At 39.4% G+C, this 13751-nt stretch overlaps 1 protein-coding gene across 1 annotated transcript; it reads left to right on the forward strand.

The window, feature by feature from the left end:
- Nucleotides 1-417: 417 nt before the first annotated feature.
- LOC126463444 (translocating chain-associated membrane protein 1) lies at nt 418-13236 on the forward strand. The gene is made up of 7 exons (XM_050096157.1): nt 418-677; nt 1038-1339; nt 3158-3373; nt 3459-3568; nt 3651-3798; nt 9213-9373; nt 12977-13236. The coding sequence occupies exons 1-7, from the start codon at nt 549-551 to the stop codon at nt 13069-13071; spliced, it is 1161 nt and encodes a 386-aa protein (XP_049952114.1). The 5' UTR covers nt 418-548; the 3' UTR covers nt 13072-13236.
- Nucleotides 13237-13751: the final 515 nt, after the last annotated feature.

Raw genomic sequence — 13751 nt, forward strand, 5'->3', positions numbered from 1 at the left:
GTGACGTGACGCGACAAACCTAATACTTTAATATTCAAAAATGCTAGTGGAATGATTACTAAGGATATCGTAAATTCTGTTTATAGGCATAAAGTAGGTATTTCTATTTTATGGTTATAACAACACCAAGCTAGTACTGTTAGTTATAGGCAGAGGGTTTTGGTATTCATATAATATCATAGATACAATATTTTTTTTTTTTACGTCGACTATCGATACGTCACTCACGTTGACAAACCAATAGTGTTGAAAACTTTTGAGGTGCTTTACCATTGTTGATCTTCTTAAATTGTCTATTAGCCAGCACAAATTAATTTCAGAATTCCAGCCTACAAACTCCGTAACATTGTAAACTGGGACACTCATTTATCTACAGCAGTGCCAACACAACATCCGGTACTGACAACTCGTAAGCTGCGTGGTGTGTGGGGGGGACAACACACAGCTTCTGTTCAGGGGCAGACTGCTACTTCCTTTTGCTGGACGTGCGCTTTGCACAGCTGTTTGGCTGTTAACCAGCTGCGAGTACTGGGTACGCAAACTCGAAGATGGGACTTAAACCAAGAAAATCGTCGTCAAAAAATCCACCAATCTTTAGTCATGAATTTTTCATTCAAAATCACGCAGATATTGTATCTTGCGTTGCAATGGTGTTCATTATTGGTCTTATGATACAGGTAAGTTGTGCTGATTCAAAGTGTTCTTGCTTGTGTTGTAGATCAGTGTGGTATCAGCATTTTACACTCTTTTTGATTGAACTGTTTTACACATTAAGCGTTGTTGGCATAAATATTTTGACTTTTGTCCATAAAAACTCTTGACAGTCGCTGTACATACGTAGCTAGTAGGCACCGATGAAGAATGTTGCAGTAAACAAATGTTGAGAAATTACGCTGTTGTATCTCAATTTAAATTATTTTGGAGCCTGGGAACACAATGAAATGCTGATGTTTTTTTTTATTTATTTAAGAGATATGCAGTTGTCATATATTTCATGCATAACAGAAATACCAAAATTATTTCTTTCTTTGTTATAGGTGACATCACCGTTTGCATATATGTTCATTGCTGTTCATCATAATGTAACGCAGGAGACCGAAACCCCACCTGGTGAAATACCTGTGGTGCATTATACATATGGCTTGAAAGATTTGTGTGCTGTTTTCTTTTACTTCCTTATCTGCATTGTAATGCATGCTATAATTCAAGAATATGTACTGGACAAAATAAGCCGCAAATTACACCTGTCTAAAGTGAAACACAGGGAATTCAATGAGTCAGGGCAATTGATAATATTCTATCTCCTCTCAGTGCTGTGGGGTGGAGATGTGATATTCAGGTTAGTAGTGACAAGTTACTATCTAGTAGTCTGTAGCCAAAATTGTTGTAATGTTACACACTTGTTAACAGTAGATATGCATTTTGCCCTTCAATGTACAATTTATTCTTAAGTGGTCTGAATTGCTTTTGTATTCATCACTTGTGTGTTTCGTATTCCTTTGTAGACTTCATTTGTCCAAGGTGAGAATTGTGTAATTACCCTGCAGATAGAAATAAAGTGAAGCGACCTTACTTGTTTGTAACATAATTTTCAACAGACTTTATTAGCTTGTTGACAGTTTTGAAATCACAGCAGACCTAAGAATGTGAACCTAAAAGAGGTGCGATAAAGAGAGAACTCAAATTGTTGAGGTGTGTTTAAGTAATTGGAGTAGTTAGTCAGTGTAGATACAGAAGAGAGCTTATTTTATTTGAAATATTAATCATTTTAAATTCTTTTTCTTTGATGTTGCAGTATACATAACGAAGCATTTTTCCGTGAGGAAATGTTGATGATGTAATACTGTTGACTTACTTTTGGGCATTTTAAATATGAATGATTGCCCTACCAAATCAGTAATCATTTATGAGATACAACATAATGTTATCAGTAAAAAAACATGGCAAGAGAAGTTCTTGCTTAGCACTCATAGAACTTAAATAGAGTACAGTTCCAATTGTGTGCATTATCTGTTTGGACTTGATTTTACAATCAGCTGGCTATTTGCTTGTCATTGTTTTGGGCAGTTCACATTCGAGGAAAATGTGATATGGTTAATGTTTGTCATTGAGTGTATATGCTTCTCTTATTCCCAAACCACTTGCTTTATTAACTTTTAGCCACTAGTTATATATGTGTTGTAACTAACTGAACGCAGTTAATTTCTTACGTGTATTTGTTACATTGCAGACACGTTGGAAAATTTAGTAGTTTGTATTCATTACTGTTAGCAGTGATGAGAGGAATGTTGTGTTAAATATATAATGGAGTATTTATTCATAATGCCATTTATTATTATGTGGAGGGTGGTGTAAAACCAAGTACCTTACATTACATCAAGCTAGGATGATACAACTGTGGCAACCATTCATTGGTCTTCAGATTAAAGATGCAGGTAAATTTGAAGAAAATATTTTATGAACAAGACATTCTAACCGTGCTGAACTATGGCTCTGAGATTGAACGTTCAGAAAAAGTTGATGGTGCAATGGAATGTCTGTTCAGACACACACATCCAGAGTGTCTTTGGAATCAGCTGGCAGGGAGCAGCCCAAGATCATGCCAGCTAATGAGAACTGCTGAAAGCCTACCTCAACATGTTACGTGAAGAGGCCTCATTGTTTTGTGTCAGAAATGGGTGTTGTGTGACAAGATAGAATTTGTCAGTGGGATATATTTTAAATGAACTTATTGGGGACGGTGGTGTTATGAAATCCATATTGTAATCGAGCCTTGTGGGTAAATTGCCAGAAATGTGCATTATTCAATATAAATGTTGCTCAAAGTACAGAAAATAAAATAAAGTCGAATAAACAAGGTACTAGTGCCACTATATTGACTGTATTCTCAAATCTGGAGCACCAATACTCCAAAAGTAAGATAATGGATTCACATTTGAAAAATGTGAATGGATTTTCTCCATTTAGCAAAATATATTTGTCACATCATTACTGTTCTACCAGAAGGTGCTCAAAATGGAACAGATGTGTGCCCAAGCTAAAAAATTTTTTTTTCATTTTATCATGTTTAAAGATCCAGTGTTTGAAAAATTGGTTAATTTGCTTTGAACGCCTTCCCATTTTTTATACTTTACCTGAAAATTTTGTTTTTTTTTAGGGAGGAGTATTTCATGAATATATCCTTGCTGTGGGATGGATACCCACACAACACGATGATATTCATGTTCAAGTTTTTTTACATTATACAACTTTCCTACTGGCTCCACTGTTTTCCAGAGCTATACTTGCAAAAAACAAAAAGAGAAGATATGCCAGCCCGTATTAGACTGGCAAGCATTTCTCTTGTTTACATTCTTGCAGCATACTTACTAAAGTAAGTTTTTAAATGAGATAATATTTATTTTTTATTTGTGTATGATTTCTGTCTAATTTCTAATGACCACTGTTATTGATTTCAGCTTCTCTCGTGTTGGAATTTGTCTGTTAGTTCTACATTACAGTTCTGAGGGCATGTCACATGCTGCCAAACTCTTGCATTTCATTGACAAAAGTGAAAATGACAACACAGGTAACTATTATTTCGTAGTGTTAACTTTTGTATCACTAATATAATTTGTTGGATTTTAATAACATGTTCATTATTCTTACAGTTGGTTTCATGGTTGCAAATGTGATGTTTGTTATTGTGAGACTGGGTTCCATAATTTTATCGGTCCTGACGTTTTGGTATGGCCTGGCACTCAGTGACAATCAAGGACTCGATATTGCGACAGGAAATTTCAACATACCAGTGATTAGGCAAGTATAAAACAATAAAAGACATATTAAAGATTTGTACTTGGGGATGTGAAGAGCTCATGTCTGTTAGAGAGACAGAAGTGGGTGGTATTTGGAAAACCAGTAAATACGTCTACTGTAAGTGCTTTGTGCTTTTTTTGTTTATTTTATTGCAAAGTAAATTTGATTATCATTGATTGTTCTTGTTTGTATGTTCAATTCATTTTTGTACTTACATTGTGGTGTAGAACACTATTGACATATTTGAATCTGAAGCAGTTGGGATAAGTCTGTTGAATGTTACATTTGAGACTATTTGCTTCACTATCGAATCTCTTTGACACCTACATCAAAAACCTCTGCAAGGCTTTTCTCTCCTACTAAATCGGCACAACTTATATTCAGAAACAAATCTTCCAGGTAGGGTCCTTCACTCATCCTCTGATTACACTCAGCCATTGAAAATCTCTGTGCATTACTCAACCAAGGCTATAACTTTCTAGAGGTGAAATGAGTTTCTCTCTCCATGATACATACGTCAGACTCCACCCACTCTCATCTTCCTAGCCACAGCAACATTCTTCTCAAGCCTTGTGCTTTTATATTAAAGGAGACCACTAACTGAAAAGCAGAAGTGGTGAGTCATTGGTAGGCACACAAGACGAAAGGAAACTTGCTAGCTTTCAGAGTGATCTTTTTTTGAGGTAGAGTGAAATGCAGCTCCAGGGACTGGCAGCAGGGAACGGGTGTGTAGTGGCTTGAAGGGAGGCAGCCAGTTTGCTAACTAGTAATGTGGGATGGAGGGGTGCCAAGTACACAGGCTAGGTATGTGATACATGGTTTTTGGAGCCAGTGGAGAGTGCCACATGCTGAAGGTGATATCAGGATTGAATTAGGTGGGGGACAGGACAGACGAAGGGGAAACTGTTGAGTGGATGGTGTAAGGATAGTGTGTTACCAGAGGTGGAGGACAGTATGATTATTGGAGCAAAGGAAGTGTTGCAAGGTTAACTCCCATCTTCATAGTTCAGAGAAGCAGGCGGCGGAGGAAGAATCCAGATGGCCGGGGGTGTGAAGCAAACATTGAAACTGAGCATCTTGTGCCCAGTTGCACATTGTGCCACTGGATGGTCAGCTTTGTTCTTGGCAACAGTTGGCAGTGGACATTCATCCTGGTGGGCAGCTGGTTGGCAGTCATACCAACAAAGCTGAGTTGTGTTTGCAGTAGAGTTGATATATGACATGGCTACTTTTAAAGTCATCCTGGCCTCCATTGGAATCTGGAGGACATTGGGAGAGGTAGATATGATAGTGGCAAGGCCATGGACATCTGGGATTTGGTCTTGCTTGGGGGGGGGGGGGGGGTTGGTAACATGAACAGTAACCTGTAGGTATACAGAAAGTAAATGGATGGTGATGGTGGAGAGACGGTAAAGGAAGTGGAGTCAGCGAAGGAAGTGGTTGATATCTTTGATGTGGGATGCTAGGTTTTGTGCAGTTGGTCAGAGGTGTTGTCAACACGATCAGAAATTGGTTCAGTTGGAGCCCAATAGCCAGCTAGAATGAGACATCCAAGATTGTTGGGTGTGTGGATTTTGGGGAGGTTGTAGATGATGGATGTGTGGGGTGTTGTTGGTGTGAGAAGGGAAATGGACTTGGGAGAGGCTCTGAGAAGGGCCAAGGATTTCAGTAGAAGGTGGCAGGTGGAGGTTATGCTGGGCTTCTGGGATGGGATCACTGTGGCAGCACTTCTAGACGGTGAAGCCAGCCTGTTAGCGGAGGCCTTCTGTGAAGAAGTCACTGTGTCTCATCACAATAGTAGTCTGCATGGAGGATGCCTTTATCATCTTTGCCACTGTTGAACATGATTTCTCCGAACGTCCTTCAGACTCCAAACCCACCACCTCACTCATTATATAACTTAACAATTATATCCTGACTCTCAACTATTTTTCATTGGAAAGGAAGGTATACAAACAAGTCCACAGCACCCTCCTATGCCAAATGGTTTATGGGCCATCTAGAGGAAACCTTCTTAGCCTCCAAAAACTCCCAACCCCCAGTTTAGTTCAGGTTCAGTGATGATGTCCTCATTGCTTCACAACCTCAACACCACCTCTCCCATCCACTTCCCCAGGTCCTCCTCAGCCCAATGTGCCACGTTCTTGGATGCTGACGTCAACCTCTCCAGTGGCCCCATCACCACCCCTATTCACATTAAACCCACTAACAACCAACAGTCCCTGCATTTTAACAGGTCTTCCCTTCCACACCAAAAAAAATCCCCTCATAGAGCCCAGCCACCTATGCAAGACGTATCTGCAGTAAGGAGAACCAGTATGCTGAACATCTCATGAAGGCCTTCACAGACAGGTGTTAACCCCCTACCCCCCCTCCCTTGCGACCTCCCCCCTCCCACAGGCCTAAGCCACAGATTTCCCATGCCATATCCTTACACAACCTAAATGCGGCCACACCACCACTACCATAAATCAGCTACAAACGAGCAACCCTTCTCCCTCCGAATCACCCAATGTCTCCTTCAACTGGAACAAGTGAACCATATGCCACATCAGGACTTTGATTATCTGTTATCATGCCTTGAAGTGTGGGACATCCTACCAAAGACCCTTCCTCTTGAAGTGATGTTCCATCACATACCCAACCTACAGAACATCTCAGTCCATCCCTATGCTGCTCCCACTACCAACCCGTTGCCACAGGTCCCAAATCCCCATGGTACACCACAGTGCAATACCTGCCCAATAAATCCACCCAGAACTTCCTAATCCAGTCCTGTCACATGCTCATCTCCCCCCCCCCCCCTCCCCTACTCCTCCTCCTCCTCCTTCTCAGTCAGAGGCCGGGCCACCTGTGAAAGCAGCTGTTAATACTGCTCAATTTTTTTATGACTGTATGCCTATTAACCAACTGTCCACCAGGATGAAAGGCTGTTGCCAAATTATTGGCAAGAACACATTTGACCACCCAGTGGCACAACATGCAGCCGATCACAATATTCCAGTTTCAATGGCTGCTTCACAAGCTGAGTCATCTGCATCTTTTCCTGCACTACCAGCCTCTCTGAACTGCGCAGTCGGGAGCTGTTCATGCAATTCGTCCTTCGCTCACATAATTGTCCTGGCCTCAATCTTTGACAAACAAGTGTCGCCACAGCCTCCACCCAACAGTTCGTTTCCTCCGTCCTGTCACCCTCTCGCTGTGGTCGATTTACAAAGTCCTGCTCTTCATTTGGAGAAACCCCCTCAGTAAATTATGAACAAGTTCTGTTTTAAGTCAAAACAGTGATTGCTACCCAGTCCCTAGTGTTTCCTTCATGTAAAAAAAAAAGTCCAAGATATACCTGTTATTGTAATACCCCATGGGAGTTTGAATGTGGTACGGTATTCCATTTTCTTCACCAGGGCTTAATGCTGCACATGGTTGAAGAACTGTGCAAACACTTGAAGATGCGAGAGGTCCACTTTGTACTTGGTGTATGTTGACGGCCTGTCAGACATCCAGGTAGATAAGAGTTGTCATCCTTGCTTTTGAAGGTGTTTGTGTCCTGAGAAATCAAAATCATGGTGTATCATTGTAAAGTGAAGTCATATTTCCCACTCCAATGTGGTGCTTTAAATACCAGCAGTTTGTGTGCATATGTCTTCCAGTTGTACAGAGGACCTAATTTGTGCAGATTGTATTTGACAACTACATGAAAACACGCCATGTGGGCTATTACCTTTCTGTTTTAGTTGCATAGATGACAGCCCTACCTGATCCTACTACCACAACCTTAAGGTCTCTGATAATCTATCACATTTTGAAGTTTGGGAAAGGTACAATCACTTGTATCCGGTATCAGTGGCATTGACTTTTGCCACAATTGTGATAGGCCATCGGCAGTACCTCGAGCATTTACTCTCGGCTTTCTCTCAACATAGACCTCTGGTAGTCACACACGTAAATGAGCCCATAGGGGAAGTAGGCTTTCCTCTCTTGCAGTTCCGGCAGTGCTGTCTTCTGGGACCATCACATCTGGCTGAAAAAGCAGCATCCTCTTCTGTCCTCTATTGGTGACAGGGCTCATGGTATGAAACTTTCTTCCAAGAAATCTGCAGATCAGCAACCCAGCACCAACCAGTGGCTGAAGGAACTGCTGGTGGTGGTTTCTGGGACTGTCCCCTCTTCATTTACTATCCCCACAGCAGATAAGTCCTCCAAAGAGTCCCCACCCTCTAAAATAGTTTGAAAAAAAAAAAAAAAAAGAAGAAGAAATCACAGCAGGAGGCTACTCTGGTGATTGAGGAGGTGCCAGGTCCCCCCGCCAAGCCCCTCCCCTCCCCATCATCACCGTCCAAAGCCCTATTCATCAATGCTGTTCCACTGCCACCGATGACAGACAGTGAACCTGGGGTGAGCTTCCCTACGGGCACCTTTACACCTAACCAGGTCACCCTCAACAAAATAATTAAGTGGAACTGCAATTGATATTAGTCACTTATAAACACAAACAGCAACAACAACAAATGTATCTGGTTCTGTGATTGTGTTGCTCTCCAAGAAAAGCATATTTAACTGATGACTGTTCTCCAACTCTTAGAGGTTACCATGGATTCTGTCTTACTCTCTCCCCTGTCCCCTCCTTTCTATTGAGGATTTCAGAGCATATAACATACTGTGCGGGCATACTGTATTTCCTGGAAGGGGCCTTCCGATTGATCAACATCTTTCAGATCTTTGTCTGATACCCTTTCGTACTGCCCATGAAACTTTTTTGGTTATCAACACTACAATCTTTTCCCCAATCTTGACACTTCATTACAATGGTCATTATATGATTATCTTCGTGACAAACATACGTCCCTTCATCCTAGCTGTGGGCTAAGTTTGTCGTCTACTCTGTCACCACAGAACAACTGTTCCAGGTCTCCTTTGTGCTGGTATTTCTACAGATGCACTGGTTTGGGCTGGATGCTGCCTGAGACTGCAGTCGTTTTAGTGTGTGTGTGTGTGTGTGTGTGTGTGTGTGTGTGTGTGTGTGTGTGTGTGTGTGTGTGTGTGTGTGTGTGTGTGTGTCGTTGACGAAGGCCTTAACGGCCGAAAGCTATAATTATGAGGGTCTTTTTGTTGTGCCTATTGGCAACTCAGCATCTCCAGTATATGGTGAGTAGCAACTTTCCTCCTCATAATATTACAACAATCAGTTAGGTGGTTAAGATGCTTTACCCACTCGTTTTGCAGATATAGGCAGCCCTTTTACTGTAAGCCTCTTCATTGTTTTCTTTTTTGCATTGCTTTCTCAGTGTAGCAAGCCATATTAATTAATTATTTGTGTGTTTATGTATCATAAAAATGTAGTTTGGCAGTGTTAAAATGATGCTCCTTGTAATGGCTAGTAGATATTCATTTTGGATGTCTTCCTATGGTAACAGGATAGCAGCATTGGTAGCAGTTTGCACGCTACAGGCCTGGTTGATGTGGAACTTCATCACACAGCAGCTGAAGAAGCTGCGAGAACAGGCTGCACTGCAGGCCCCTGCACGAAAACCCAAGCAGGACAAGCGAGCTGCCAGCAAGAAGAAGAAGGAGGAGCGTAAGTTACAACCAATTCTTTGACATGTATGATCAAAACGTGACAGGAGTCTTTGTTTTTCATCAAGAATCTTTATTTATTCATCATCAGTGTCATCTTTATTGCCCTTCAGAGTACTCCTCTTTGGATATAATGCACTTGCGCCAGCACTTCCTCCATTCTTGGAAGCACCTCTGACTCACTTTTCATTATGGTGTTCAGCTCCTTCAGTGATTCTGTTTTGATTTGATTAGTAATGGCAAAACAATGTACTTTCATGGTTCTTTTCAGCCTTGGCAATCGAAGGACATGGCACCGGGCCATGCCTGGTGAATACGGTGCCTGAGGCAATATAACGGTTTTGTTTTCTGCCAAAAAATCATGAACAAGCATTGAACTGAGAACAGGAGCATTATCGTGATGCAGTTTCCACAAGTGGTTCTGCCACGGTTCTCTCCATTTTATTCAGATTGCTTCACACAAGCAGTGTGTAACTTCCTGGTAGTATTCCATTTTGACTGTACAACCCTAAGGCAGGAATTCATGGTGCACTATTCCATTGTAATCGAAGAAAACTGTGAGAAGAATCTTCACATGTGATCAAACTTCTCAAATTTCTTTCGCTCTTGGTTCTTTAGGTAGTTTCCATTTATACGGATGGGGCCTTAATTTCAATATCATACTCGAATACACAGGTTTCGTCACCTGTTATAACCTTCTTTAGAAGTTTTGGATCATTGTTGACTTCATTCAGCAATTCCTGTGGGGGTGTCTTCACAACATTGTTTTTGGTCAAAATTCAACAACTTCAGAACAAACTTTGCTGCAACATTCTTTCATGCCCAAAACGTGGAAAATATTTGATTGGCCCGAGACAGACGATATGCCGACATCATCAGCTACCTGCTTGATGATAATTCGGTCATTTTTCCAAAACCATTTTCTTTACTATTTTCACATTGTCTGCAGCAATAAATTGATGTGCTAGGGCATCCAGGACAGTTGTAGTTTTCAATGTTTTCTCGACCTCTTTGAAGCGTATACACCACCCGAAGCGTATACACCACTTGTAAATTCTTGTTTTACTCATAGTAGAGTCGCCAAAAGCACAGTCACATTGTTAATGTGGTGGTGCGCTTTATTCCATTTTTCTAGCAAAATTTAATACATTTCTTTGATCCATCTTTTTTGAGAGTAAAAATTCACTGAGCACTTGAAAACACATGTAACATTTTCGACTGTCAATAATAAGCTGAAAATTCCAAACATTTGAAAATACAAACATGCATCAGGAACATGTTTTACAACAGGATAAAAAAATTAAAAATGGGATGTTTAAAGTTCACAATATTTTAAAAAATCCTGTTAAATTTTGATCACATGCCGTACATGCTGAAATATTTCATGTTTTCACTACTACTCCTCTATCCCTATTGGGTGAGATGGTAAAGTGCACAAGACAAGAATCCTTTTACAGGAGGAGCAGGGCTCAATTTCCTATCAGCCCATGTTGTTTTAGGTTTTTTGCTGTGTCCCTAAACCATATCTGGTTAAATGCTTCTGTCAACTATAACATTTTAAATCTAACCTTCCTTCCTTCCTCTTCACCTGCACATGAAAAACTTTGTATGTTGTCTTACTAACAGACTTATTTCAGAAACTACTTCTGCAGCTGTATCCTTCCAAAAGTATAAAATGACAGCATGATGACATAACAATGATGTTCTAAATACTATTTTGTTATTGAAGAACCAATATTGCATCACTTATCCTGAGTTGATATGCTGCGTGAATGTGTAAGCACATGCAGCCATGGAACACTGTTCTTGCTTGTTCTTATAGCTCAATGTGACAAAGCAGTTCTTGAGTCAAGAAAATTGACAGTGTTCCACAAGGCGTTCTTTTCATCAGAAACAAAATCATTGCTCATTTGAAAGTAAGAACTTGTTTTTGAGATGAACTGATAGCTACCAACCACAGCACCACCACCAGTCTTATGCAGGTCTTCTGGCATTTTGCTGGTGTTGCAACCTCCCTATAGAAAACAGCAACCTCATGGAAGTTCTCACACTTCATTTACACAATGTTTTGTCCTTTCCCAGTTGTGTAGAATGTAAACTCACACTTACCTTATTTGGCTAGTGTAAGTTTTACAGCTTTGTTTTCATTGTAAAGAATTGGTCAATTGGTCATTCACCAAGTGTGCTGAATCAAGTATGCTAACCAATTGGAATCCAGAAAATCAGAAAAACATGTTACATAGTTTTATTTCTTCAATAGTGATTTGCATGTGTCTTAGACTTTTTATTTGCCATCATGGTAGGTTTTAATGTGTTGGTTGTGATTGTACAACTTTCATTTCAGTATAACATAAGAGAAAAGGATAAATTGCTACTGATCTCATAAGAGTTGGTGTTGAATGGCAGACAGACACAATGATAGATTTCAGTGTTATAAACTGGACTTTCAGAATTCCATTTAATATACTTCCTCACTGGCACAGAGTATTTTGTAAAGGTGCAAATTTCTTTTGATATGCAGGATGGGAACCGTCTAATGATGCTTTGGTGTTTGTATCTTTTGTGAAGCCATGTTTCATAATATTTGACATACGATTCTACACATATTTAATAAATTAGATAACTTTAGAATATTGTATTAATAAGAATTATTAAATTCATAATTTAGTACAGAGTTTGGCCAATTATGTTCCTTTGTGCAGAAAGTTCTCATCAAACACAGATGTAATATCAGCCCTGCTTCAGAAAAATACTGTTCCAAATAAATAATTCAGTACTCAGCCATGGAGCTCAACTACCATTTATCTGGATAAATTAATATTAACTGCCCAAAATAGTTAGGAGATTACATAGTATCTTTCCAAGATGTCCTGCCTATGATGGTACAGCTGCTTACAGGGATGTGTCATCCCATTTCTGAGAAAAAGAGGTCTTAACAGATGAACATACAGATAGTCAGATAACAAATGACAATAAAAAATCCATTTAATATAATTACAGATTAACAGTTTTAGCATTTTCCTCCTTTCTTATACTGTGAAATCTTGCTTTTTGCCAAATTTCACAATTCTAGATCAATGGGAAATACTCCATAGGTTTTAATGAGTGGATTGGTGAGTGTATATTACATAAATGGCTGTATTTTTTATTGCATTGACTTAGAAGCATCATATTTTTACTCGTGCAGGGAAATGGAGATCTGAATGTGTGACATAAATTTGTTATCCCTTCCCATTCATGAGAAAAATGGTTTTTGACACACAGACAGACCAAAAAGTGATAGTAGAAGAGTTCTATTGTTATGGATTGAGGTACCAAACCCTAAAAAGAGTAAAAAATAATACTTCCATGTTCAGAGCATTTTGCTCCTAAAGCTGAAACCATTGAAGATAGGAAAATGCAGTTATTTTATGAATGTGGAGTGAGAGCACACTACATTGTGACAGCACATACATTGTTATCTTAAAACTTACATCCATAAGGCATAGGCATAGTTTGTAGCTGTATTCCTGTCTCATTTTATTTTTATTTTTTGTATTCATTTATATTGAACATTTTGAAACAAGTAAGGAAGATCTTGTAACATTTTGTTCATTGTTTACAGACAAACGCAAAGAGGAAGATGATGAACTGCCAGAAGTGGATCAAAATACTAAGAAGTCACTGCGATCCAGAGCTACTGCAGTGAAGTCCAAATGATACAGACACCGTGGTAGAGATAAATCATGAACATCACATTCCATCTTGTTGATAGCAGAAGTTTGCACACATTTCCATACCATCATACGTCTTCATTTGGTTGTCAGTGAGAGTTTGCACAGTTTGTGAAAGTTAACAGGTTAAAAAAAAAAAAAAAAAAAACAAGCTCAGTTATTTCCATGGAATCAAGCAAAGGCAGTCCTTCATTGTTACAGATGCTGTATGTCTTTCGCTCCTTTTCATTCAGAATGAAGTCACTGCCTTTTCACTTTTTTCTGCTGTAATCAGTTTACTTTTCTGTCAGTGGCTATGTATATTTGCTGGAGGAGCATAAGAGACCTGGTTGATTGTGATCATCATTAAACTTGTTCATTAGCAGTGAAAACTGAATTGAATATGAATTCATTAAGTGCAAGATATATCTTTAATGAACACATGGAACATAACTCTAAACATGTGTGTGAAAATTGTTTTGTGTGGAATTCAAGGAGCTTGCTTTTATCTGGTTCACTATATAGGTTTTTGGACAAAATTGTTTTTGTGGTTGCTACATTTTCAGATAGATTTATCTCAAAAGATAAAAAAAATTAAAAACATATTAATGAAATTTTGATGTTAATGCTTCATGCTGAGATCTCTGGATTCTGCGCCTTACTAGCTACATTGGCAACTATTGAAAG

The sequence above is a fragment of the Schistocerca serialis genome, chromosome 1 (genome assembly GCF_023864345.2).
Source record: "Schistocerca serialis cubense isolate TAMUIC-IGC-003099 chromosome 1, iqSchSeri2.2, whole genome shotgun sequence".
NCBI lineage: Eukaryota > Metazoa > Arthropoda > Insecta > Orthoptera > Acrididae > Schistocerca > Schistocerca serialis.

Excerpts from the sequence above, each read along its gene's own strand:
- LOC126463444 (XM_050096157.1), top strand. The coding sequence starts at position 549 with ATGGGACTTAAACCAAGAAAATCGTCGTCAAAAAATCCACCAATCTTT. Across the intron at positions 3,569-3,650 it reads AAGTGAAAATGACAACACAG|TTGGTTTCATGGTTGCAAAT; the intron begins GTAACTATTATT and ends TTATTCTTACAG. Across the intron at positions 3,799-9,212 it reads TTCAACATACCAGTGATTAG|GATAGCAGCATTGGTAGCAG; the intron begins GCAAGTATAAAA and ends CTATGGTAACAG.